Genomic DNA, 26,232 nt, shown 5'->3' with positions numbered 1-26,232 from the left:
TTGCAGCCACCCCAGGTCTGCTCTCGGGAAGGTCTCCGAGGAAGGCGAACTATGGGGCAACAAATGAAGGCACACAAAGATTATCGTTCAAAACAGGCTGAGCTGCTTTTACAGAGCATGGAAAGGAGGTTTCCAGGATCTCCCCAATTTGCCAACAGCACTGAATAAAACTCCACTACAGATAATGGAACTTATATTTATTTAACAGTAACATATGGTATATAAATAGGGTAAATACTTTAAAATATACAATATATCACATTCGGACATTCAGTCAAAGAAAGGCAATTCTACATGTGTAGCTAAAACATTAATCAAAAGAACAATGCACAGAGAAAGAAGCAGATGGTAGAAACACATCAGGTCTGGGGAACAGGAGCACGCAAAAATTACAGTAGTACAAACCACAGCTCGGGGGCTGATTACAGAGGTCAGGAGCCACAGGAGCTGTCACGCGATGCTTTCTGCGGTGCATGCCTGTCCCCAGGAAGGTCTGGATGAGCCACAGTGATGGTTTCCACACAGCTTTGCCCTCCTCCTACAGCACCAAGCCAGTCAGAGGAGGCGGGGAAGGAAGAGACCAAGGCCTGGACGCGTGCCTGGATCCCACCAGTCGTGCTCAGGGGGACAATGCTGCATGCATCGGGAACAGGAGATGCCTTAAAGTCTAGGATACTGGCATTTCCCAACCTGGAGGCCAAGCGTTGGCTGATGCTATGGGATTTTTGGCTTCACGAGCCGCACAGGCTGCCCCCTCAGATCAGCGTCAGCAGACTCCTCAGCCCATCACCACAAAGAATATCTGAATAACGCAGAGTGATGGGTACAGGACATGCCACCATACCCAGCAACTAGGTTTTAATGTTTCAGTGAGCACTGCAGGCCCCAGCCTGACGATGCAACTGATCTATAAACAAATTTGGGCTACAAACAAACTCGAAGAAGCAAATTCCCATCAGGGTAAGCCAAGTGCTCGACTACACGCTCAAGCTGTGAGCAGACCAGCGTCCAGCCCATTTCACTAAATGACCTTCACCCACCAGCAAACAACCAGGAACGTTTAGAGTCACCTCACCGGGACAGCCAGCTTGTCACACTATGCGAAAGCACCTTTCTACCATGTGCCAGCTCTTTGCTTATTAAATACACTCACACCCATCTCTGTCTGCTCCAGCTGGAAAAGCAGTGACTGATTGTGAGGAGGTGGTTTCCAAACCACCTGTCCCCTCCCGAGGCAGCACTCCTACCTTCGTAGGCTTGACATCAGACAAATCCCGCTCTTCTCTTTCTCCTGACCCAAGCACCCACACCAGCCAATGCAGTATCCCCCACTGGCCTGCTTTCCCAGTTATTTCCTTCTTGCTGGGCACAAGCAGGATGAACGCTTCCAAAACTACCGTGCAATGCCAAGCTCGAGCCCTGCAGCTGCAGAAACTTTACGTGAGCATCCCTGCACTGACTTAGCTAGATGCCCCTGGTGCCTGCGTGGCCTCTCCAGCAGCACTAGCTACATCAGCTTCCCTCCAAAACTACATTCTTGCAAGAGCTGCAGCATGGCCACAGTCCTGCAAGGCTTAATGCAATGCAAAGAGCTGCAAATGTGTCTTGCTGCACATCCCTGCACACACACTTGGCATCACAGCTAACGCCTCCTTTAGGAACAGCCAGAGCCAGTAACAGTAGTTTTTCATTTCCTCTAACTTTCTAGGTATAACTTGAAATATTTACAGCAAACTAAAGCCAATCCCAGGCTGGGGTGATGGGGAAAACCCACCAAACGCTCCCCCAGGCAGCACACTGTCACTAAGAGCTGACCAGCGCTACTACATACACTCCCAGAAGTGGTGCAGAAGTCAAATGGGTTTACCAGCCATAGTCTCAGCATGACAGAGGACATGCTATGGTGCTCACCAGTATTTTTCAGCAAGACCAGCTATACAGCTTGCTGATGATCTTATCATCCCTCATCTCCCTCCCTTCTTCCTCCATTTCCCAAATGGATGCACTGTTCCCATTCAGTTTACTAAACTTCAGTGCAGGATGCCAAACCCTTTGCACGTATCTTTACCCTTCAGGATCAAAACACGTTTGGAAGACCAGCTGTCCACTGCACTGCTGGGGAGGAAGTAAGAGTAAGAGCTGCGCAGGAAACCACCCACACTGCCGCAGCTTCTCTCTCAGCACTGTGGAGCCATTAATGCAGCTGCTTTGCCCTCCAGTGTCTGCATCCAGCATTGCACCGTTAAAAAAGACCCAAATGCTACTCAAATCAAAAGCATGCACAAAGGTTTCGGGTTTTTGCCCCACTAATTACAACTAAGGAAGTACAAAAGGTTCAAAGCAAGATGAGCAGGAGGCTAGAGACCCATGTGAAAAATGCATTGTTATAAAGAGCATTACACTTTTGTAATATTTATCAACACTGTAGCTTCTTCTGATGACTGACTTAAGAACCAACAGGGCAGTACAAGGGATTTTGGCAGATGTTGACATCAGGCAGGGAGAATCCAGAAAAGCACCAGCTTGTCTGACCACAGGGAAAGCTGCTTTTCAGGGTCTACACAAAACCCTGTCACTTCCACATCTATTCCCAGTTCAGGTACTCCTTCAAGTGTCCTCCCTTTGCCTAGTTAAACTCAGACAAACCATTGTAAAATGCAGTCCAAACATCTTCTCTGGGGTGAAGCAAGATGGAAACACCTTAATTCTCCCCTCCAGGGAGCTTGGACCAATATCCTCTAAGTCAACACAAAATAAATCCCTTCCTGATTCTAGCTGGAAAAAAATCAGGCTCCACAACTAGTCTAGGAAAGCCTCTACACTGCTGGTATTAACCAAATACAATCCCGAATTGTCTCCATCTTAGTGGCTCTGGCCTCTCCCAGAAGCCACGACCTTTGTCAGCACCATGCTGAAAATACCTTGTGAAAACAGTTCCTTCTTCTCCACAATCCGTGCTCTTGATCAACACCTGTATTTGCAGTGCAATGGGCACACACTTCTGCCCCACAGCTCCTGTTTACGGAGATGAAGCAGAACTTATGACACAGATAGAGTTGTATAGAAATGTAAGAGAGATGTTGGTATCTATTCATATATTTACACATGCACACATGTGCTCTCTTGTCCACTCCTTTAGGGTAAATGAAAGCAACAGCAGAATCAGAATACAGAGTATGAACCATGAAATATTTTCAGGTTTTTTATTTTCCATCGATCCTTAGCTAGTTTGCAGCATGTACATGTCTCCATATGTGGGGTGGTGGTGGTGTATAAGGTTTATATCAGCAACTGTTTGAAAACAGCAATGTACTTCTGTATTATCTTTCCCTGTCACTCGTTCCCCAGGTTAAAATAAGGTAAAGTTTCTCTCTCTAGTGCACAAACTATGGAAAGAAGTAAAATCAGAGTCACCTTGTATACGGGAACATTGCATAAGGTCTAGTATAAACTGAAGATATTTTCACTATCTGATCACAAAAAAAAAAAAAGTTTTACAATCTCTAGGGCTCTCATTTTTAAATAATAAAAAAGTATGACAAAATAAAGGGAAGTACTTAGGTACTTAGATAAAACCTCCAACTATTAAGTGCAACCTATTTTTGACAAGATTTAGTAAGCAAAGCAGGACAGAAGCCTGCAGGTGAATGAACCCAGACTGAAATGCAACACAGACCGTGATAAAACTCAGCAGCACAACATCCAGAACTCAAGTAACGAACGGGTGATAGACATGATCCCTGAAAGAAAAATGAAATACCCAGCTGACAGCACCAGCAGGGTGCTGGAGCCCCAACCTGCAAACTTCAGAAACAACACCAAGTTGGAAACTGCTCTCCAACTTAGGTAAAATATCCAAGTGTGGGGTTTCCAAACATCAAGAAATGAAAAAAAGTGTGGTTCAATGTTTCTTAAAGGTTATTTGACAGAGGAAAAATGAACCAGGTTATTTAAAAGCTTGTTCTTACTTGGCACGATTTACTCAATGAAACTTCAATGTTCTTTAAAACGTATTAACTCAATTCAGTTTTGCAGCAATCTGAACCTCCCACATTCCTGTGAGCAACTATCAGCTTCTTAATTCCTTGTCCCTGGTTTATTTCCAATTTAATAGGTTAAAAAAGATCTTCTTTGTCAAAATACCAGCCATAAGAGGAGAATGTGGGAGGCACTTGCAGAAACAGCAAGTGAAAATAGATACACATGCCTGGCTGGGCAGAGGAAATGTAGCTGGATTAGTACAAAGTTCTCTCTTCCAATTAACTGAGCCTTGTGCTTGCCATGCAGAGCCTCCAAGGAGTCTGCACACAGGTGGATATGTGGCTTTCTGGGAAAATGAACGTTGCAGTCACAGTTACCGCCAGACAAAATGATGGTCTCCGGAGCTGCCATTATGAATGCAACCTGGCACAAAAGCCAGGGAAGCTGCACAGCTTCACCTTCCCTGCTGACTTCCATGCGCAGAGGCAATTGTACGGGAAATGTTTTGTGTATTCCCTGCACCCACAGGAAATTGAACTTTCTGCCCACATGCATCGAAGGTTAAGAACAGACCATGAGGACAGTTGTACCCTCTTACTTCACCCAACTCCTTCCAAGCCTTAATTCCTTTCCAGCTACAAACTCAGATTTGCTCATTTGAACCAAAGCTATATAAATATATTATATAAAAAAATAACAAACACAAATGCAAACATTTACCAAGAAAGGAAGAAAAGTTACAGTGAAATGAGGCCTTGTTATTGTCTTGAATCAGGCAAGCCAGGAATTTCCTTGGGGAGGCTTGTCCGTTTTCAGTCCCATTCCAATCACGTGGCTGTCTATGCATCCTCCAAACTACCTAACATACCCTTGTCAACAAGGTGTGCTTTTAGCGTGTTGAAGATGTGGAGCTGCTGGTCTGGCCGCAAGGTTAAGAACTGCTGGATCAGTTTGCTTGGGTTAGGACCTCTGAAACACAAGAGCAATCATTACCAGTGAGTTGTATTGCTAAGTCTCAGTGCTCTGGGAACCCAAATGCAATTTCATCCTAAAAACAGGCTTGAAATAGACATGTTGCCCATTCCTTCAGTGGTTCTACCCAGGGAGCTTAACTCTTGTTTCACAGATGTGGAAATGGATTCAAAAGGCATGTGATGCTGAACTGTAACCAACCAAATCAAATCTGTTTCAAGAGGGCTGTGGATTTTTCCCCTTATAACAGATGCAAAAAGCCAAGCAGCCACATAAATTCAGTTCCTCAGCTCCTCCAGTACATCTTCTGTGCATCTATGGGCTTTCTTCTGTGTTTGGTTACCGAACATCTGCACACCGCAACAGAATTAAGATTTTTCTGCTTGATCGGTTCAGGGGAAACCTTGTTCAAGATTCACAGGTGCGCAGAAGTGACATGGAGGAGAGGACTGAAATAACATACCTTAGGAAAACAGGTTGTGTTTCCACCTCTGCATGATCCTTCTGAGACATGCTTCCCTTTTTCAAGCCCCCAGTCCCCCTCTTTCTTTGTCTTGTATTTCTGGATGTTAATTTCATGGGGATACCAACAGTCTTGTATTGCAAGCCTGTACGTCATTTGAACTTGACAGAGCCCCCGAACTTCACTGGGAAGCAACTGATACCTGATAAAGCTTGCGATGTACACATTAACAAAGGTAGCCATCAGGTACTGACAGTCAAAGCGATCCATGATACCTCCATGCCCTGGGATTGTGTTGGCGAAGTCCTAAGCAAAGCAGAAAGGATTACATTGAAGTTTCAAATGCTCATTATCTGTACTTGCTTACGAACATCCAGGCACTACACTCACATCCTTGCTCTAATTTGTCCCAGAAGGCAAAAGTTAGACTAAAAAGAAATTCTGCTTGACCTCTCCTTGGTTTTAAAAGTTTCTCCTTTATGAAGGCCGCCAGCGCCTGAGGGACATAAAGCCTTAACTCATCTATCACACAAAGGTCAAGGAAGGCTAATGTTTATCTCTTGCAACTCTGTCCTGCCTTTCAAGTCATCTTAGCTGCACAGAGACTGTTTATATGAAAACCAGCCTGCAAGGCATCAAGGGAAGGCTCAGATTGCAAAATATCCTGACTGGGTTTTTGTTCCTCTACCTCAAGTTCTGCACCAAAGCAGTGTTTAGAATATCACAGCTGAAATTTCCAGGTCTCTCCCCATACCAATCAGTTAAAATGAATTGTATCATGCCCCCCAGTGTTATTTGTGACATTCTCTCCCTTCCCAAACTTCCCAACCTGCCACTCACTCCTTGGAGCACGGAGACTGCTTAGAGTGGCAGCGACTGCTTTTTAACTCTACATTTAAAAATGTAAATGACCTTGCAGAACCTGGGTGTCCTCACCTTAATTTTGAAGGCCCTCTTAAATCCACTAGCAAAGAAGCCTCCAAATGGCCCAATAAGGGAGGCAAAAGTAGACAGTGCAATACTGTGGATTTGGAATGGATACATCCGGAGTGTCTTCTGCAGGAAAAAAAAACACATCAGAGAAGGATTTCCATCAAGAACAGTACTGCTCACTTCCTGCCCTTCTTTCTGTCCTAACCAGGCTTTAGACCAGCTAGTTTTCAAATGGGTTCATGTCCCACGAGACTTGGGACAATTGCTTTGGGTCTCAAACCCACATAGGTCATCACTGAATTCACCCTTCTTCTGGATGTACCATCATCCCTTGTCATGTTCCTTTCAATACCAGCAAAATAAAGCCCTGATCTCTTTTCCTGATGTTCCTATCCCAATAAATAAGACCTCAATCAAAAGACGGAGTCCTACCCAGCCCACCACGGACTGCAGCACCAAGGGGATGTTGTACTCCTGTAACTGGAACAGCTCTGATGGCTCACAGTCCACTGTGAAGCTGTTGGTGTCATTGTTGAACTCCACGGGACAGGTGAAGCACCGGTACCCAGACATCACATAAGACAGCTTGAAGGAGAGAGAAAAAAAGATGCAGTAAGAGAAAGCAAGATTAATGTTTTCCTGAGCAATGACGCAGAGGTGCAATCAAGGGAAAAGGCCACTCAAGGAGACACAGCGAGGAGGGAGCCACACTCCCAGCTTCATTAAGAAGATTACTTTCCTGACAAGCAGCAATTGGCTAAAGGCAGAGGAAGGATTGTTGTTTAGTAAGTGCATCTGTTCAGCAAGCAGTGATCAGAGCCCTGGACAAACAGGCTGAGACAGGCCGCACTATTTGGCTGAGTGGACGGACACAACCAGACACACAGATTATCACAGAAACAGGTAAGAATACTCGGAGAGCACTGATTTCCCCACACAGCCTTTGAAATGATGCACAGAATTCATCCAACAGCAGCCCCAGATGTTTTGGCTACCCATGTACAGCATCTGTGGAAGTACTATAGTCTCTCCCCTTCGAGAGACAAGAGAGAATGTTTCAAGGACAATTATTCTACTGAAAACATCACAGGGTCTAACAGGGACCAAAAACTTCCTCCAATACCCTGCTCCATCTGCAGAATCTGCATGAAGCCCATAACAAAACCATCCACAAGTTCAAATCCTGTTCAGTAAGGAAAACATAGTTTCTGAGAAGAGCCAGTAGAACTTAAAGCTTGGGTGCATTTTTTAGCCAAAACTATGTCACCTTACATAGGGAAAAGACCAAAAAAATAAGCACCATGATTGCTACTTACCAGCAATCCAAACAAAACAGTGGCAAAAAAACCTCCAATAAAACCCTCCCAGGTCTTCTTCGGGGAGAGCTGCCAGAGGGAGAGAAAGAAGGGGATAATTACAAACTGTGCATTTATGGTCACTGCCACACACGTGTGCAGCCCTTCCTTGCTTGTGAATTGCTGAGGTAAATATAAATTGCTGCCAACAACCAAACAGAGTTTGGTCAGAACCTGACACTAACACCTTGGACTGAAATGGTTCGTGTCACTTCACAACCTCAAAGACTGGGGCATGCAACAAGTCAAATTTGGAGACTTGCTTCAGACCCGTAATAAGTCACACCAATGGAGATCGGAACACAGGACTAAGACCTAAAGAAGCCAAAATGCCATCTTTTGTCCAATATAGAATTACAAACCTTGATGAGCGGGGTGCGGCCAAAGAAGAACCCAAACATGTATGCCATGATGTCATTGCAGATCACACAGGAAATTGGGACAATGAACCTAGATGGGAGAAGAATCAAACTGTTGGGAAGTGCCAAAATCAGACAATTCCAACTTAACTAAACGGGTAGTTGTTTTGAAAGATGTTTTGCAGGGCCATCATATCAACACCTCCCTATCCAATGCAATCTCACATGGTAGAAAATGGCTTAAAACTCTCAGAGCAATCTGGGGGGTTACTCCAGTGTTCTGGACTAAAGAGCAAGTTGTGTACCCAGAATGGCCTGTTTTAATTAAGCACATCTTCTTCTGTCACACGACATGCTGTTAGATAGCCACCTCCTTTCCTCCCAGAGGGGCTGCATTTTCGCTGGAAGCAGGCTGCTCACAAAGCACTCTGGGACAGCTGAGGTGCACACGGAAACATGCAATCCTAAAGCAGCCAAAATTAGTTCCTGGCATTGCTGGTTTGGGGAAGATGAAGCCTGACAGCCCCACCATGAAAAGGGCTTCCCCTCTGCACTGCAACTGTAGTAAGCTGGTGAAGGTGCCACACTGCAATTTCCTTTCTTTCACAGCGCTGCTTTTAACGTTACGCTGGCAGCTCTACCCCAAATCGAGTGCTGAGCAGAATTCTGTTCATTTGCTAGACATGAGTGGACAGAGAAGGCAACTACACAGGCCAAGCACTGCATGAAATGTCCCTGCATCCCCGAGCAATATTCAGATGCCTCTCTACAGCTCTCTATACTGGCAAATAGCACAAAGCAAGTCCTAAGTTGCTGAGGAATCATTCAATCTTTTCCCTTTCTATTCTGAACAGGTTAGTCCCTGATAGGAAGCACTTTCTCTCCTTAGCCATTTATTTAAAAAAAAAAACAAAACATTAACTCAGAACATGGTAAGAAGACGCCAGGAAGACCTTATGGTGGCCTTTCAGTATATGAAGGGGCTTATATAAGATGGGGAAAGACTTTTTATCATGGTCTGCAGTGACATGACAAGGGCCAACAGTTTTAAACTGAAAAGGGATAGATTTAGATTGGATATCATGAAGAAATATTTTACAATGAGGGTGGTGAGACACTGGAACAGGTTACCCAGAGAATTTGTGGATTCTTCATCATTGGAAGTGTTCGAAGTTGGTTTGGACAGGGCTTTGAGCAACCTGATCTAGTGAAAGAAGCTCCTGCCCACAGCAGGGGGTTGGAAAAGATGATCTCTAAGGGTTCCATGCAACCCAAACCATCCTATGATTCTAAGATAATCTGTATAAGGCTGCAGAAATCAAAGCAACTCAGAACACATGGCAACTCACCATATCATTCCTTCAAACAGGTTGTGAATGATGAGGTGCGACTGGGTAACAACAATTAGCAACGTCACATGGGTCCATCCAAACTGGAAGAGAAGACAGCATGCAGTCCAGCCTGCCTAAAGACCCTGCTCACACACATCACTGGCACAAATCAGATGCTGTTAGCTACCTCTCAGAGAATGGCTCATGCACATGTGCATTTCTAGCATGCACCTTCACCATAACAAACACCAAGAGGCATGAAGAGCAGGGAACAGTTATCCCTAGTAATTTATAGGCATGTTCTTCAGTTCAAGCCCAGAGCTGACCTTCACTGGGCAGGCTTCTGCCAGACCAAGTGCTCTTTAGCCCACCCCTCTCTCATACATCTCGCCCAGCCTTCTGACTAATTGAGAAGAACAAAAGGCCAATGGATATCCAAGCTGCACCCCTGTGTGCTGATTATACTGAAAAGCAAAACTAACCGTGTTGACGGTTAAATATGAGCAACACCTTACTGATGTTTGAGAAAAGGGAAACATAGCCAATACACCCTCGTGGCAATCCACCCTCAGTACAAGAGTCAAATAGCCGCCTTGTGCAGTCATCTCGGCGTGCAGAAAGTTTCTTAAGAGCATCCACCAGTGCAGAGAGAAAAGAATGCACGACTACAAGGAAATTCGGTCAGGACACCTCCCTAAACGAACAGTTTGCTCACAGTAACTCTTCTTCAAGGCAGTGTTACGATGCACAGCCAGCACAGAAGCATCTAGTGGAACATATTTATCTATATAACATTTTCAAGCAGCCTACATTATTGATTCTTCTGCCTCCAACTGGGGGCAGCCAGTCCCTGTATTTAACCTTACCATATAGAACTGGAGGCGATAATGCTTCTTCACCAGGCTCAAGACAAACATGCAGAAACCTGGTGAGAGACAGAAGGAAAGTGAATGAGGGGGACATTTCTTCAAAAGTAAGAAATACTTTTTTTTCCCCTTAAGAGAGAATAGTGCACAGCTCCTTTGTTTTTTTCGGTTGGTTGCTTTGTTTTTTTTTTTTTTTTTCCTGAGTAAAGCACTATTATCTGAAAGTCATAAAATATTGTTGCCTTCAAATTATACTTAGACAAGTAAACATCAAGCCTAACTGTCCCATACAGCTTAGGGAGTCTCCTTCTACAGAGCCTCATGTAAGAGATTTGTCACCACGCAGCCAATTTACAACATCACTGAAGAGCAGAGATAACTTCCTGTAGATACTGCATTGGATACAATACAGGACAAGAGTAGTTCAAGGAGATTTCTTCCTCCCAGTCCAGACAAGTTTAACCACCAGAAAATGTGGTCTCTACCTGTTAAGTACAGGGCAAAAGAAATGAAGCGGTGGTATTTGCTGAGAATTCGCAGGGGCTCCTCCCTCTGAACCAGGGTGAAGAAATAATCTGTCACAGTCTCACCATAGAAAAAGTAGTTAACGCAGAGCAAGAAGTACCTGTGGAGAATGCAGATGCTCGTTAGCAGGAACTCTAAAAGGCTCCTGGAGAAACACAGAAAGTGGCTGATTCCTAAGGTCTTTGTATTGCTCTGATACACTGCAAACAGACATCCTGCAAGTGACAGCCAGATCTTTATTTCCCCCAGTTTAGAAATATCACCTTCATTTCAACTAGCGGCTACATCACTCAGCTCCACTTTGCAATGGATCATACTGTCTGGGTTTGGTTTTGGCCTTCTGATGCACAAGGACTGTCTACCTTTAGGTGGCACTCCTCAACAGGCCTCTGCGAGGGAGCTCATGCATTCTAAAAGAAAACAGCCCATATATCCCAAAAGCACTGCTCCTGCCCTCTCCCCAGACTTCTCTTCTCTGGCAGACAGAGTTGCACAGCCCAGCTGTGTCCCAGTGTTCAGCCCTGCTTCACAACCACTTACAAACTTCCACCCACCCACGCAACTATGTCTGTCTCTTAGTGGTGACGGCTGTCAACACTGTCCCTTGCACAGATCATGGGATTCCAATGTCCACGCTTCATAAACAATGGGACAAACTTTATCAGTATGGGCTCTTTCAAGACACTGATGCATCAGGATTTAGCGGGGCTTTTTCTTACAAGAGCTGCTAACACATGACACTGGTCAACACACAGCAATCCCCTGGTCTCTGGTTTGGAGGTAGCCAGATGATCCCCTTGCTGCCTGTCTGCAATGAGGTGAAGCATGATTGCTGCACACAAGCATGGGGAGGGGAGCAGTCACCCTACTCACCAGCTGAGCGTCCTGAACCAGGGCAGGTCATACGAGTGATACACATTATAGCCAATAGTGATAATCTCATGGAAACATTTGATCTGGACACACATCACCTGCACAAAAAGAGAGCAGCAAGCTGTAACACACGTTTGTTAAATACCTCCTTCCTCGAGGACATTAAAAATGTGTCAAAATACAAGTCTCTGAGCTGCCAACCCCAGCAATGGTCCCAGCAACCTTCTCCCCTATTGCTGTGAACATAAGGGCATCTCTCTGGAGCACTTACTATCATCATTAAGACCATGGGTCCCAAGTAGATGATGATGAAGAAGAAGGTGATCATTGCCAGAGTGAGGATGCCTCTTACCCACCAATTCTTCCATCTAGGCCACAGAGAAGGAAAGAAGTTAGAGAAAGACAAAACAAAGCAAGGAAGCAGGACAGCACTTCTGTTCTCTGCGCATCATAAGCAGGAAACTGAGCCCTGGAAACCCCAGATTTCTTTTTGGTGCTGCCAAAAAGCAGCAAAGGCAGACCTTGATTCACTGATCAAGGCCCAGCTGCAGCAGCTGCAAGGCTACAGTTCAGCTCAATCTTCCCTACTATGAATGTCATTAATACAGAAAACATTAGTCAGGAACAGAGCATCTCCACGGGCACTGAAATGGGATGGGAGAAGTGTTTGTCGCTGTTCTACTACAGGTTCCCCACACCTTGGACAAGCTGCATGATTAGTTCAAATAATGTATGAATCATTACCCCTCCCTGCACTTCTTTTCAAGAGGAGACATGGGTCCTGATGTAGCAAAGGATGTCGTACCTTTGCTACTCTCCAAGAAATCCTGCCTTGAGTCTCTCCCAGCCACAGAGGACATCTGGGAGCAATGCCTTCTCCTGTGATACGAATAAGGGCTTTTGCCCAAAGCCGCATGCAGAAGCCATTCCCAGTTTGTTCTTAGATCTTGTCCTTATCAGCACATATTTCTCATGCATTCCTACAGAAGTGGGTCACACTAGCAGTTAAAAACCACCACAGTTGAGTACTGAAAGTGCTATTAAAGCTGAACACAATGTCTTCTGCCCCACTGAGGCCTCCTTTCACCTTTCAAGACTAAGCACACAACAGGGCTGCCCTCCCGCAGCACTCCTCTGCCCCGGTCCTCTCCCACACACAGCAGCCCTGAGTGCTGCACTCTGCTCTCCCCGCTAACATTGCCATCATCTTCTGCTTCCTGTGGCCTCGGGGACACCTTCCTGTTTGCATGTCAGGGAAGGAGAGCGCAGCACTACTGGGAGCTGCTTATTCAGCTTCCATCAGCCATCACCATGCTGCCAGGGCTAGAAAAGCCACAGTGAAGATGCAGGGGCCCTGGCAGCAGAGGGCAGAAACATTCAGTGAGGGCTACCTTGAGGACAGGTTGGAGAGAGCTCTGTTCAGGACCTCTGGAGTGTCATCCGATGTTGGCACTGGGAGTGATCCTCCAAATTCAGACTTGCTCTCACTGTCTGATGCTGTCTCTCCATCCAGCTTGTTCTCAGACTCTGACTCCTGCAACTTAAAGAGAGATAAAGAGCTTAACAAGGTACAATGACGACAATGAAGAAATTCAGACCAGCCCACAGGATGCAATACTTACTGCCAGTCTGCTTCTGCATACACGAGAGAAAGAGGGCAAGAAAATATTCATGAGGTTATACCCATGAGAAACAATACCAAGTGTTTTAGGTGACTTGGATGATGGCTTTTACTCTCTAGCACCCTCAGCAGTAGCCAAAGGATCTGTTCCCTCTGAACTGTTAAAGATGCCTCACAGTTGTTAAGAAGTATCTCCAAGTGCAGCAAGTGCTTAAGGGACACAGGCTTGTTAGCAGGAATTTTTACAAGGTCTCTCAGTCCCCAGGCAGATCTCCAAGTATGCAGCATCGCCCAAATTAGACAGAAAGAAAGGCCTCCAAGTAGACAGGCTCAAGGCTTCCAGACAGACTTTTCAAGTGCAAACTTAATATGTGAGCACTAAAAATAACATTGAGCCCATCCCCAAAAAGCTGAAGAGGAAGAACATGGCTTATCGCTCAGGCCCCACCATCCTTTCTGGCCAAAGAAGAGACCTGTAGCGGAAAGAAATAGCATGTGCTTTCCCTGCCCCTGGTATTATTGCTCCAGCACCTAGCTCAGAGCAAAGTCCTGTATTTAGGGGTAAATAAATAAGGGTGAGGCGGGAGGCTACTGAAGGCTGCGCCAGAGGCCGGTGGTGGGAAAACGATTACAAATGACCTCCTGGCTCCCAGGCAGTCCCGTGCCCTCTCCTCGGGGCTTTTTCCTCCAGTCCAGCTCAGGAACAGAGGACAGATCCAAACGTGCATGCTTTGCCCCTCATTTCAGCAGCAGAACGTCATCCTGCTCCTGGACACTACTTGAAGCAAGGAAGGAAAACGTCAATCCCAGGGGGGCGCTTGTGCCTCAGACAGGCAGAGCCCAGGCCTCCAAGCATGGGCTATTTTAAAACTCACTGAAAAAATAGCGTGTTTGCAAAAAAAGCCACGAGGAAGCCAAGCTGAAAAGCGCTGGGAGCCCTGCAATCAACGCGACTTCATCCCTTTGGGCCACCTCCAGGCTCCCCCATGCTCAGAAAGGAGGCACCCCACCAAAACAAGCATCCCCTGGGACTGGCTTGCTGTAACCACATCGAGGGGTATTTGTGGTTCACTGGAGCAGTACGACTCGAGTAGCAGCTCTCTCCTTTAAGGCGGGAAAAGAAAAGGCCCCATCCGTAAGGTATCCATGGCTGTGGGCCTGGTTCTTAAAACGGACAAGGATAGCCAGCCGCTGGCAGATAGAGACAGCTGAAAATGTGACGGGGATCGCTTCCGGGGGCGAGTGAAGCGCCAGCATCGCACCAGTCACACCCTGCACTGCCTCTTCCCTGCCCGGCTCTGCACTTGCTTCTTTCCCTTCTCATTAACTGGGGATGAAGAGGAGAGCTAAAACAAACTCCTCTGCTGGCACTTGCAAGGGTTTGGAGAGCTGGTGAAGAAATACAGCTTGGCTTTTATTTCAGCTGTGATTGACCTGTAAAATCTCCTGGTCCCACAGACTTCCAGAGAGATGCAGTGCAATTTAGCTGGGGGCACTGTAAAGATCAAATCCATAAGGGAGCTGCAAATGGCAGCAAGCGAAGACTGGAAATAATAAAAACTCCCCAAAGACCATGAGTATCACAGCCTACAACACAGCACAGGTGAGGGGCGCTGTTCTTGAGCAGGTTTGGGGAGAGCAGTGCACTGTCTGCAACCACTGTCTGTGTCTCACGTTGCAATGCTTTCTCTACGCTTTCCCTAAGAAATGAATTCTCTGAAGAATTCCCCTACAAACAATCTGAATAACAGAGAAGAGCTTCACATCCTGCCTGACCAAGCTCCGTTTCTCCTTCTGGTCTTGTAGGTTACCTTTAGGAAAAGGGATCTTTGCTTCTTGTTTCCCATTTTACAAACAGAAAAATTAAGGCAGCTGATTCCAATCAAGTGAGTAAGGAATTGCTTAGGTACTTAGCCTGTACAAATGATGGTGGTTACTCTAAAACCAAAAACCTGAAGTAGAATTTTAATGCAGTCCAAGTATCCATCATCTTGTGTAAGTCCCAGCCTCATTGGTCATGCGATAAAAGGTCCAAGCCAGCCTCCCTGCATTTTATTCCCAAAGCACTACCATTGCAGGGCTAAGTGCAAAGCAGCCAAATTATGCCTTGCTTGTAGCCCATTGGATCAGAAGTTTCACAAAGTGCTCGGAGACCAAAAGAAAGGGAAAGAGCACTGATGTTTTCCTCTCTTCCACTCCCGGCCAAGAAAAGGAAGGATAAAAGCATCTGCATAGCTCAAGGGACAGAGGAGTCTGATGTTGCAACCTAACAGCTGCTGGGACGGGCAGAGCAGATCTCTGCCACAGCCCAGCCAATGGCTTCTTGTACAGACACCGATGTTGAAGCTAAAGGGACATAAAACATAATCAGTTACCTGATCCACTGGATTTCAGTGCAATGCTAAACCATACCTCGTGACATGAAATTAGTTGGTCCCTAAGAGCAGGAGCAAAGCCTCATGGAATCAGTCCAAGAGCGCATGCATCCCACTGTTCCCCACTTCACTCCCAGCAGTGGGAATTGGAGAGGTTGTGCAACAAATATGCAATATGCGAAGCCCCAACAAACATTGCCACTTTATTTCCAGAGATTCCAGAGAAAGGAATCAAGAGTTTTGTCACGGTAAAGAGACGTTGTTAAGGTGCAACGTTACATGCTGGACTCATTCCTGGTACATGTCTAGCTTGTTCAATTTAAGCCTGAAGGGAGTGGGAAGGAAACATTTCCTCTGACGGAAGAAATCACCAGTCAAACTGATGGCTAACATACATTTTAACGTCTTAATTTTGAAAACAACTGAGCAGCGTCAGAAATCAGCTTTTCTCCCTACTTAGATCTCTCCCTGAAATGGGGTGATGAGATTATATAGGACGTTGTGCCAGATATAGGCCGTGGAGAGCACTCAGGAGTTGACACGATTTTCACACCTTTTATGCAAATTGCAGCCATCAGCTCACCAACCATCAGTTTAAGCAGCTGAGCAGGATGCTAAGTAACTTGTTAAAGCCTGGGCATGATGCACCCTGGTCTGGGCTACTTAATCCAGCTGCGGCATTGTAACACCCTCCACGCGTTCCCACCACTATCTCACTAGCCCTCAGACTGAGCCAGACAGATCCCCGTCGACAATGGACAATCATCAGGCAGCAACGCTTTCACAAAGCGGCTTGTGGCAGCGAGAATGCAAGCTGGCACAGCCAACACCGAACGATGCTCACCAAGGGCTATCACCGCTGAAAACTGAAGCTCATTACAGAGCTGCTGCTTCCACAGAGGTTGTGACTGTGAGGAGCAGGCCTGGGCTACGTTAAGCCAGAGCTTGCAAACAGGGTGTGTGCAGTAGCGGCAGCACAAACAGCATTTTGGGGAAGCTGGGTCTAACAGACGGTGTTCTGCCATCGTTTCTGCTGCTTCCCCCAAGAAACACCAAGTTTCTGATGCCTCTTCTGTGCTGTTTCCTCCAATCTCTGCAGTTGAAATGAAAGCCCAGAGAGACTCAGACTTGCAACAGGTTAACCTAGAAGTCACGACTTGTCTCCTTTCCCAGCCATTGGGCCTTGCAACATCCTTGGGCCCTGCAACAGACATCTTTTGTACATTTTGTTGTTGTTTTTAAGATTCTTCCTAAAATCAAAGCTATTTAGCCACAGGTTCTTGTGACTTTGAGGTAGCACAACCAACACAGCACAACACTCATACCTAAATGCTGCAATCTTGAACCTAGGTCTCATTCAACCAGATGCTGCCCAGACAAATAAAATTGCAGCCCCATCACCTTTCAGCAACCCCACCACTTCCCACTAGTGCTACTGCACCAAGACGTAGCTGTCTCCGGCTGTATTTAATCTGTGTTCTCTTACCACGTCCTGCCCTCTTCGTTTTTTCCTGTTAGCTCAGCAGGTGAAACATGCTCTGCCTCTCTCCTCCCAGTCAGAAAGAGGGCAGAGCACAGTGCAAATGTGTAATGAGATGTTAGAAATCTGTGTGCATGCTGCAGAGCTGGGGAACAATTAAAGCCCATTAGTAAGAATAAAACAAGCTTTCTGTCCAGCTACCTTGGAATCTGGCTTTATTCTTCCCATTTCCTTTAAAGGGTACACATTAAGTCTACTAAAACACTATCAGATGCAGTAGCTTTTACTGGCTTTGTTAGCAATATGGAGTTTTTAATTTAAGGGCAATTTTTTAATGCAAATCTGCTTGTTCAGGAAACCCATGACTCCTTCTTCAATTTGTCAACTCAAATATTGAAAGCTGCTTTAAGAATCAGGAAAATAACTAATGCAGGAATACAATCAAGATACAGCAATGTGTATTTTACCTTAATTAGTTGACTTCTACACAAATAACAATGGGAAGAAAGAATAAAGCTTACAGATCTCTGTGAGTTTTTTCTCTTGTCTGGTGAACCAGAGCAGATGTGAAAAAAACCAGATACCTACTTGCTTGATACACATGTGAAATCAGTAGGTCTCAGCAAAATTTGTAAACAAACATTTTATCATGCTTAAGACAGATTCGTGGAGAAATGAGTCGTCTTAGCTTTCCTTGAACAACTTAACTCCTGTAAGCAAGCGGTACAAAATTTGTGCTCACATTGCAAAAGGGCTTTCTTGCAGCAGAAGCTGAGCGCTTTTTTTTTTCCCTAAGTATCCATGACATGATCTCAGTTGTCATAGAAACAAGCAAGCTATCTCCCTGCCAAAAAAATCTGCCTAACACAGAGATACAGTTAAGTATTCAATGCTGGTGGATTAAATTAGTCCAAGAAATCCCACTATTTGTGTACCTTCCTTGAAGCAAGGCGTTGCTTTATTTAGACTTCCTGCTAGACTTTAGCAAAAAGCTGTGATGGAGAATGCTAATACACTGCTAAAGAGAAAAATAAAGTTGCTTTTTGAGGCAATAAAATTGACACCTAGAACAACAGTGGCCAACTGTATTAAAGCCTCTGCTATTCTCACCTCTGAGCACGTTTGCAGGACCTAGGCCAACATGATTAGTCTAATGGATACAAACCCAACAGCCTCAGTTATAAAAATCTCCACGTTTTGCAAAAGTAGCTTTATGTCCCGTGTCCAGAAAAGCTGTCTGCTCTTCCCCTCTCCCCTCCTCGCTGCTTTACCAGCACGGCAGTGCTCATCTCCAACAGCTGCCATGCCACAAAGCCCACCTCAGCAGATCCACAAAGACCTCTGTCCTCAAGGTGGCATCAAGGCAACACATCCTCCCGTCGCTCCCTAATTACAAAATACTCTCTTCTAGATGTTTACAAGCTTAGAAGGGTGAAACAAGGGAGAGAAGTTCGGAGACCATTACCGCTAGAAGGAAGATGCACAAGTGCCCGCATTTGATTTCTGCCAAGGTTCTAGAAAAGCCCAGCCAAGTGGGCACAAAGTATCTCGTGCCATAGGGAGGCCTGGAGGAACACGCTCGAGCTTCAGTGCAGTTATTCTCAGGGCAATTAAATCCAAGTTTATCACATCTCTCCATCAAAATATCCCACTACGCTAGTGCCTGCTTGGTTCCTGAAAACCCAACCAGTGATGAAGGTCAGCATTCATCTTTGTTGACATGGGACTCCCTTCTCCACCACCCCGTAAAACAAACCTCAGTTGAAAGCACGCAGAAATTAGGGCATGCCTATAAGCTGAGACCAGTAGTGGGTAACACCACAAAAAGCATAAATGTTTGCATTGAGGCTGACGTATCTAAGAAAACACCCATTGTCATCTCATACCCCTGATGCTGCCTGCTTTGTTTTGAACACAAGCAAGTTCAGCTCACTGCTGGGATGTGACCAGGGGTTTGCGTAGTTTGCCTTTAGCAGAACTGCCTGATACAAGACCCTGATCTCTGTGTCAGCAAATATGATTCACGCAAAGTTGCACATCCCCGTGATTCATTTGGCTAATCCTCTGCCTGGCCCCCAAATTAGCACAAACTCCAGGCTCTGTTTATTCCAGGAAATCAAGAAGGTAAATGCATCAGCCTTCAAGTCCTTCAGAGAAGCTACTGTACACAAAGAGTACAAAAATGCATTGCCAGTTCTGTCATTCCCCCAGAATTTCCTACTGCTAAGAAAGCAACCTGCCTCCCCCTCTAAAACACTTTGACAGAGATGTTTTGGAGGTAGGTTTCAGTGCTGCGTTCTCCCGGATCGAACTGGCACCTCTCTGCTATCACGGCATTTACCAAACCAGCAGACTTTGCTGTCCCTGCAGAGACAGAAAAACACGTACAGAAACAAGAAATAAATCTCCTAAGTGCCTTTTGGAGCCCGTGTCTGAAAGAGGCTACCCCACCTTGGAGCTGCGTCTGCACGGTTCTGCACAAAGATTTCGATCGGTTGTTATTTTGAAGAGCTGTGAGCAACAAGAGAGAGCACCAACAGCTCTGCAGCAGCACATACTCTATTTGTATCGGAAGGCTAGTACAGGAAAAGTCTATTTTTGTCATCCGAAATGAGAGCTTGTATCACGCTACGGCTGATGGCTTCTGACCCTCAATTCCTCTGGAGTTATATATGTTTTTCCAAGTCCTAATCAGAAAAAAAAAAAACAACTTACCAGTCTAGTTAATTTGCTGACTGTAAGGTGATCACAGAATCAGGAAAATCATAGGTTGGAAAAAACCTCCAAGACCATCTGGTCCAACCGTGATGCCACCCTCTTGTTCACATTCCTCTATCAATCACTCCAGCTGGCTTTATTTGAACTAATCAAAGAAAGGAGGCATACAGGACTTGGCCCGGTCTGTTTACATGTAATTCTCACAAACCCAAATTAACAGATTTCTGAAGACACAGCTATCATTATAAACCTACGGGCTACTGAACGACTTGTTCTAAAGCGAAATCTATTAATCTTCATGGTCCTTTATGGTCCCAGGAAACGTAAATCAGAGAAAATTCATGTGAAGCAGATCACCAACAGGGACACATACTAACCCATTTTGGGTGAAAACAAGAGAGCTACCGATAGGCAAGGTAACCACCTCAAATTTCTGCAGATGTGTCCTGCCCAATACAAAGAAAAGTGACAGTATTCTTTTCTTTAAGAAAGTAAATACTTATCATCCTCTTGGAAACACCGTGTCTTCACGTAAGTCGGTTTCCTAAGGCTTTTATCTGCATGTGTAGTCTACCCTGGTGCACACCGCTGCTCATTAAAAACAGGCAAGAGGATAAAATGGTTTTCTTGCCACATAATGTGGGGTATGTGGCTGATGGACAGGAAAGTCAGCCCACTGTTTAGGGAAGGATATGGCATGGCCCTGCTGGAAAGGGAAACACAAACATCTCATCCCAGCTTTCCTCTTCTCAGCACCAAGCATCCTTCCACTCCCAAGAATCGCCCCCAGCGTACCATTTGCAAGCGCATGGCTTCAGCAGTGCAAGCAGACGCGACTCTCGTACGAAGCAGCTCATTTGAGTGCCGAGCAAGAGTCCTGACCTCATCCTGCGACGGCGGGCCAGAGACAGCACGAAAACCTGTTGAGAGCCACAGGTGTGCCACAGCCTTCCTCAATCACCCTGTACCACACTGACTTTCCAGCATACGATGCCAAGACACAGCAGTGAGTGAGGGTAGACCACCGGGGCAGCAAGAGAGGGAACTCAGTAAGAAGCTCCCAGATCCACTAAGACCCAGCGAGACACTTCAGAAAACAGGTCAGCCATCTGCCTGGAGGTAACGGCAACTTTTCAGATGCTGCCAAGAGAGACGTGAGCTTAGGAAATGTAGCCCTCCAGGCCCGACAGAAATAAATCATCTAGTCATTAAATAAGGATGGGAAACACAAACCAGCTCTGTCCTTTCCAAAGGGCTGAGTAACAGGGTTTAACCTCAGCGTTGACAGTCTCCGCGCTTGCTCTACCATGCACGAATGCTGCACACACCTCCTTGCAGACTGGGAAGGAAAGGACCTCCTTGCAGCTCAAGGCGGACTCATCCAGTCCTTCAAATGACAAAATCTTCTTGGGATTAAACTTCTCTGGCATCACCAAAAATGTGCAAGGAAGTGGGCAGTTCAGAAGAGAGTGTGCATTTTGCAAAAAGAAATAGTGGTCCAGTCAACCACCACCTGAAGGAAATTACAAGCAGCCTGTAGTTCTTTCATCAGCTCCACAGCAGGCCAGAAGCTGGCTTAGGTGTTAAATTTTACAGCCAGTTATAATGAGCTCCCTAAGAAATGTAATCAGTCCGATTTCTCATTGCCACAACTAACAGTGACAGATAGCAATGCATTCCTGTTGGCAATAACACATAAAACTGAACATTAAACAGCAAGAAAGGCTGAAATGTATTCTCACATCAGACCTGAGACTGTTACTATCCACAAAGAATAAATGAGACTCGTGCTTCAGCACAAGCCAGAAAAACTGATGCTCAGTATCAAGCCTAAAATCTTAAGAGCTATTTAAAAAATAAAACCTTGGGGCGGGTCTGAAAAATGGCTTGTAGTTCTGCCTCTTTTAACCATGGGTGATGAGGAAGAGAGGCATCACTGAGGTGGTTTATTCATTTTGGTCCTTCAAGAACATCATCTCGTATCACAAACTCCCAACAACTAGGAGCTCTCCTGTGACCTGGGCAATAACAGGATTCGAAACCATTTAAGTCTTCATGGCTCCTGCACTGTTATTTCTCTACATCCCGCACCTACCCTCTCCTGAGCCAAACACCAAAACTGGAGCTCCTCCATCCTTTCCAGCACATGCCAGGCAGCCCTTCACTCTCCCAGACCTAAGAGACAGTTACTTGTCAGCACCAGCATTCAAACATCCAGCATTTACTTCGCTCAGCACCTTCACGGCACTTTAGGTCACTAGGGCAACCTTGCAAAATGCCTGGAAGTGCAAGAATCACAAGGCTTGGATACCAGAGTCCATTGCTTTTTGTAACACGATATGGACGTATCCGGGTAAAAAGTCATGTCACCAGTCCACTGAGCTGTAAAAAAAAAAAAAAAATCCCTCTTCATCAAATCCTTTCCAAGCATCGAAACCTTTCACCCTTGCACACTACATGCCTGCTCTTCAAGCCCTCATGTCAGCGAAACAACACCCCTTGAAACCACTGCCACCTCTTTTCCCATAAGAAATGAGAATGCCCGGCTGCTGTGGGTGCGACAAGGTGCCCAACGCTGCCCAGTGGGAAAACTCATCTGCATGGGCCGTTGCACAAAAATGCCTGCCAGCACTGTTGCTGCACAGAGTATTTCCGTTTGCTTTTGCAGCTGCCACCCCTCTGAAAAGGGACGGTATTTTCCAGAGATACACTGACTGCCGGTGACAAAGGGGTGGGTAAACAAAACCACAAGTGACGTAAGGGTGTGATCTGTAGCCCAGACAAGCCTGCCTCTCAACCATCCTGCCCTCCTCCCCTCCCACGGGATAGATGCCCGAGAACCCCCCTGGATTTTTTATAAGCCCCCTCTGAGTATTGAAAAGCTGCAATAAGGTCACCCCGAAGCCTTCTCTTCTGCAGGCTGAACAGCCCCAGCTCTCCCAGCCTTTCTTCATAGGAGAGGTGCTCCAGCCTTCTGATCAACTTCGTAGCCCTCCTCTGGAGCCATTCTAACAGATCAGGAAAACACATGATCAGGAAAAAGAGCAGGAGAAACCCTCTGTTCTCCCTGTCCAGTCAAATGAAGCACAAGCCACTACTGAGAAACGATCTTAACAGCCCATGGTCTAGTGGGAGGTGTCTCTGCCCGTGGCAGGAAGGTTTGAACTTTAAGAAAGTTTTTTTTGATCTTTAAGATCTTTTTGATCTTTTTTTTTGATCTTTAAGGTCCCTTCCTACCCAAGCCATTCTATGATTCTAAAACAGCAGAAACTTTCAGGACAGCAGAAACGTTCAGGAGCTGTGCGTGCATTGTGGAACAATCTTCTTTTACACCTTTCCTATTGTTTTCGGGAAAAAGTGATTGCGTGGGATGCATGCAGCACAGGACAGAAGGCAGTGACCTCCTGTTTTACATAAAGAATGAGTCTGCCAAGCAAAGGGAAGAGTCTACAAAGAGCAAGGGAGGATGGAATCTATACGGAAATGATAAACTAGAACTTGCTTCAATCACCTAAGCTCAGATATCTACACATGAACAGCAACAGTTAACAGCATTTAAGTTATTTCGGCTAAAAGAACGAATAACATCAATACAAGCTTCCCTGGTGTTTGTTTTTTTTTTTAGCTAGAGAGATCAGACGGAGTTCACTGATCAAACAGATGTTACCTTCTTCCTTTTGGAACAAAGAGTGTGTGCTGCACAACAGTTTTACGAAAACTGATTCTAAAAGGTTCTTGCACGATGGTCTCAACTGCAGCAGCACAGATTCAGCTCTAAGTATTGCTTTGTGCCAGAAGGGAGGAAAACATCAAAGCTGTGACACTGTACAAGGGTTAGAGGACCAGAAAGTGAACCCAGCCTCCCTCTTTCATTATCCAAACAGAGCAAAGTGAAAACAAGTGCAAAATACAACTTTCTGGGTCTAATCTTGAAACCAGCCTTATTGTTTACACCTCATTTTAATTTGTTCCTTTTAATAAGCTGAGAGGTCTTTTCAGAAGACACAAGTTTTTGTAGAATACAACACGCATTGCTAAATTATTTTTTGTGGCAATGCCAACTGAATGACAAGGCAGAAATGGGAATCTCCCCTCTTGACAGCGATACTGGCACGTAATGCACCGGGCAGGCTGAGACCACTGATAAACAGTACGAGCGCAAGCAATTTTGCTGTGTCAGTTTTATTCTGATGTTAGTCCCAGACTCTGCCAGGCATTTCCCAAGCACTAAAACACAACAGCCTGAACTCAAGGGAAGAAAGAAAAATCTGCCACTCAAGTATACTGCCACGCAAAATGCAATGCTGTACAGTTTTTCTAATAGCAGTATTGCTGTTACCAGGTAACCTCCTACCATGCTTGATTTTAGCAGTTTTGGGAAATTCTCTGCCTCCTGTAACTGCCTGCTAGTGGTGAGAGACATCATGTTCAGCACCTCAGAGGAGCTGTTGCTCATTGGTTGAAAACATCTTTTTTTTTTTTTCTTTTTTTTTCTCTTGCAATTCATCTTAGCTACTTTAGGATGAGCAGTATGACATAAATGTTCCCTCCCTCTTGTAAGGTACTTCAAGTCATCAACTCCAAGGTAATATTAGAGGAGCCTTTTAGGAGGCTCATTATATGAAAAAAAGCATACTTGCCTGAAGATGACAAGACTGCACTCAAAATAGCGGCCCTCTGACCTTCTTTAAGAACACATCACAAGCAGCTAAAGCAAGATCGCAGCTTGGCCGAGGGAGTTTGTTTGCATACCAGTTAAGCTGCACTGGTACTTCCAGGCTTCTGAGGGACGTCTTCCAACTCCCACAAAAGTTCTGGAATATAAAAGTCCCTGAAGACTTTCTGCTGCAAAGTAAATTCCAACTGAGCCAAATATGCTTATTTAGAGGTCAAGTTTTGCTCTATGTACAACAACAATGAAATAGAAGCGGTCCTATTTCTGTCTTTATGGAGGTCGGCAGATCTGGATGTCAGACAACTTCACGTAACAGTCACAAAAAGGCAGAAACCTTGGATCCGCATGAAGGCAACCTGTTCTTGATGCTGTCCGAGCTTTCTGTTCCAATTCCCACCCTAATGACATCAGAACAATAAAGCTTACCCAAACCTGACTGTGCAGCGTCTGGCAGGTGTTAACCTGGCATTCAAAACAGCATTACATGTAATATTTAACAGCATTAAATGTATTATCTCAATTGCAAAGGCAGCTTTGCATGATGATTTCATCCTTCTCTGAATCGTGTACTTCATGCAGCAGCAGAGGAAACACATCAATATGACGCTACTAAGGGCAAATGGACAAGCATCGGGCTGCCCCAAAATACACGCATTTAACGGGAAGGCAGCAAAGAACTGCTTCTCCCTCCTGGTTTTGCTCTCTGTGACCCTGCAGGTATTATTTATGTCGCAAAACTTTCTTTTGCTTGACTGCTCATCCCTCTTGTTCCTTTACACGCCGGGGGGCACATGAGTAAAGACGACAAGGATGAAGTCGTGACTCACTGACGGCCAAGCTCGATGCACCCGACCGCGCTTGGGTTTTAAACAGAAGAGATGCTGCAGGAAAACGGCCGAATTCCCTTCTCAGGGCTATTCTTCGGAAAGGCACAACCGGAAAATGTCATTAAACTACCCAAGTTCTGCTGCGAACGCGCATCTCGCTGCAGCACAGGGCATGCACTCGGGGATGGCACAGCGCGGACCGGGGATGGCACAGCGCGGACCGGGGACGGCACAGCGCGGACCGGGGACGGCACAGCGCGGACCGGGGACGGCACAGCGCGGACCGGGGACGGCACAGCGCGGACCGAAGCCTCCCCCGTGAGAAGGGGTCAGAGCCCCCCGGGCCAGCCCTCCCCGGCCCGGCCTGGGCCTCGCTGGCTGCAGGCGGAGCCCGGGGTCCCCCCCGACGCGCCCCGGGGCGCCCAGGCCGCGCTGCCCGCCCGCCGCAGGCCCGCCGCCCGCCGCCGATTCCCCGCTGCCCGCCGCCCCCGGCCCGCTCCCCACCTTCTCCTCAGGCTCCCGCGCCCCGCCGGGCTCCCGGCCCAGCCGCTGCCGCAGCTCGCTCATGACTACTCCGCCGCCGCCGCCGCCGCCGCCCCCCGCCCGCCGCCGCCGCTCCGCGCCCGCCGCCGCCGCCAGAGGGAGGCCGCGGGCCGCGCGCCGCCGGCCAATGGCAGGGCGCGGGATGGCCGCGGAGGTTGGGCCGGCGCCGCGGCGCTGTGTAAGCCGCGTGCTGATTGGCTTTCTCCGGGCGAGGGGGCGGGACTAAAGGGGATGAGCGGCGTCGGGGTCGCTCGGCGAGCGGGGAGGCTGTCACGTGAGCGAGGATCGGGACCCGCGGAGGCAGCGGAGAGCCGCCTGCCATTGGCTGCGGCGCG

At 46.5% G+C, this 26,232-nt stretch overlaps 1 protein-coding gene across 3 annotated transcripts; it reads right to left on the bottom strand.

The window, feature by feature from the left end:
- Positions 1–182: 182 nt before the first annotated feature.
- Positions 183–26,095, bottom strand: CDS2 (CDP-diacylglycerol synthase 2). Of its 3 annotated transcripts, none has more exons than XM_080568352.1 (13): positions 25,859–26,095; positions 13,050–13,198; positions 11,930–12,026; positions 11,659–11,756; positions 10,746–10,885; positions 10,261–10,319; positions 9,413–9,495; positions 8,067–8,154; positions 7,666–7,734; positions 6,782–6,934; positions 6,353–6,472; positions 5,619–5,722; positions 183–4,950 (listed from the first exon to the last, which is right to left on the bottom strand). In XM_080568352.1, the coding sequence occupies exons 1-13, from the start codon at positions 25,919–25,921 to the stop codon at positions 4,821–4,823; spliced, it is 1,353 nt and encodes a 450-aa protein (XP_080424478.1). In that variant the 5' UTR covers positions 25,922–26,095; the 3' UTR covers positions 183–4,820. The 3 variants fall into 3 exon arrangements, with proteins under 3 accessions (XP_080424478.1, XP_080424479.1, XP_080424480.1); XM_080568353.1 differs by having other exon boundaries at positions 13,050–13,192; positions 25,859–26,012; XM_080568354.1 differs by lacking the exon at positions 25,859–26,095 and adding an exon at positions 13,281–13,346.
- Positions 26,096–26,232: the final 137 nt, after the last annotated feature.

This window comes from Anser brachyrhynchus (genome assembly GCF_964034855.1).
Source record: "Anser brachyrhynchus genome assembly, chromosome: 26".
In the NCBI taxonomy this organism is placed as follows: Eukaryota; Metazoa; Chordata; class Aves; order Anseriformes; family Anatidae; genus Anser; species Anser brachyrhynchus.
Note: the sequence above shows the minus strand (reverse complement) of the source record. Positions and strands in the feature narration are given on the sequence as shown.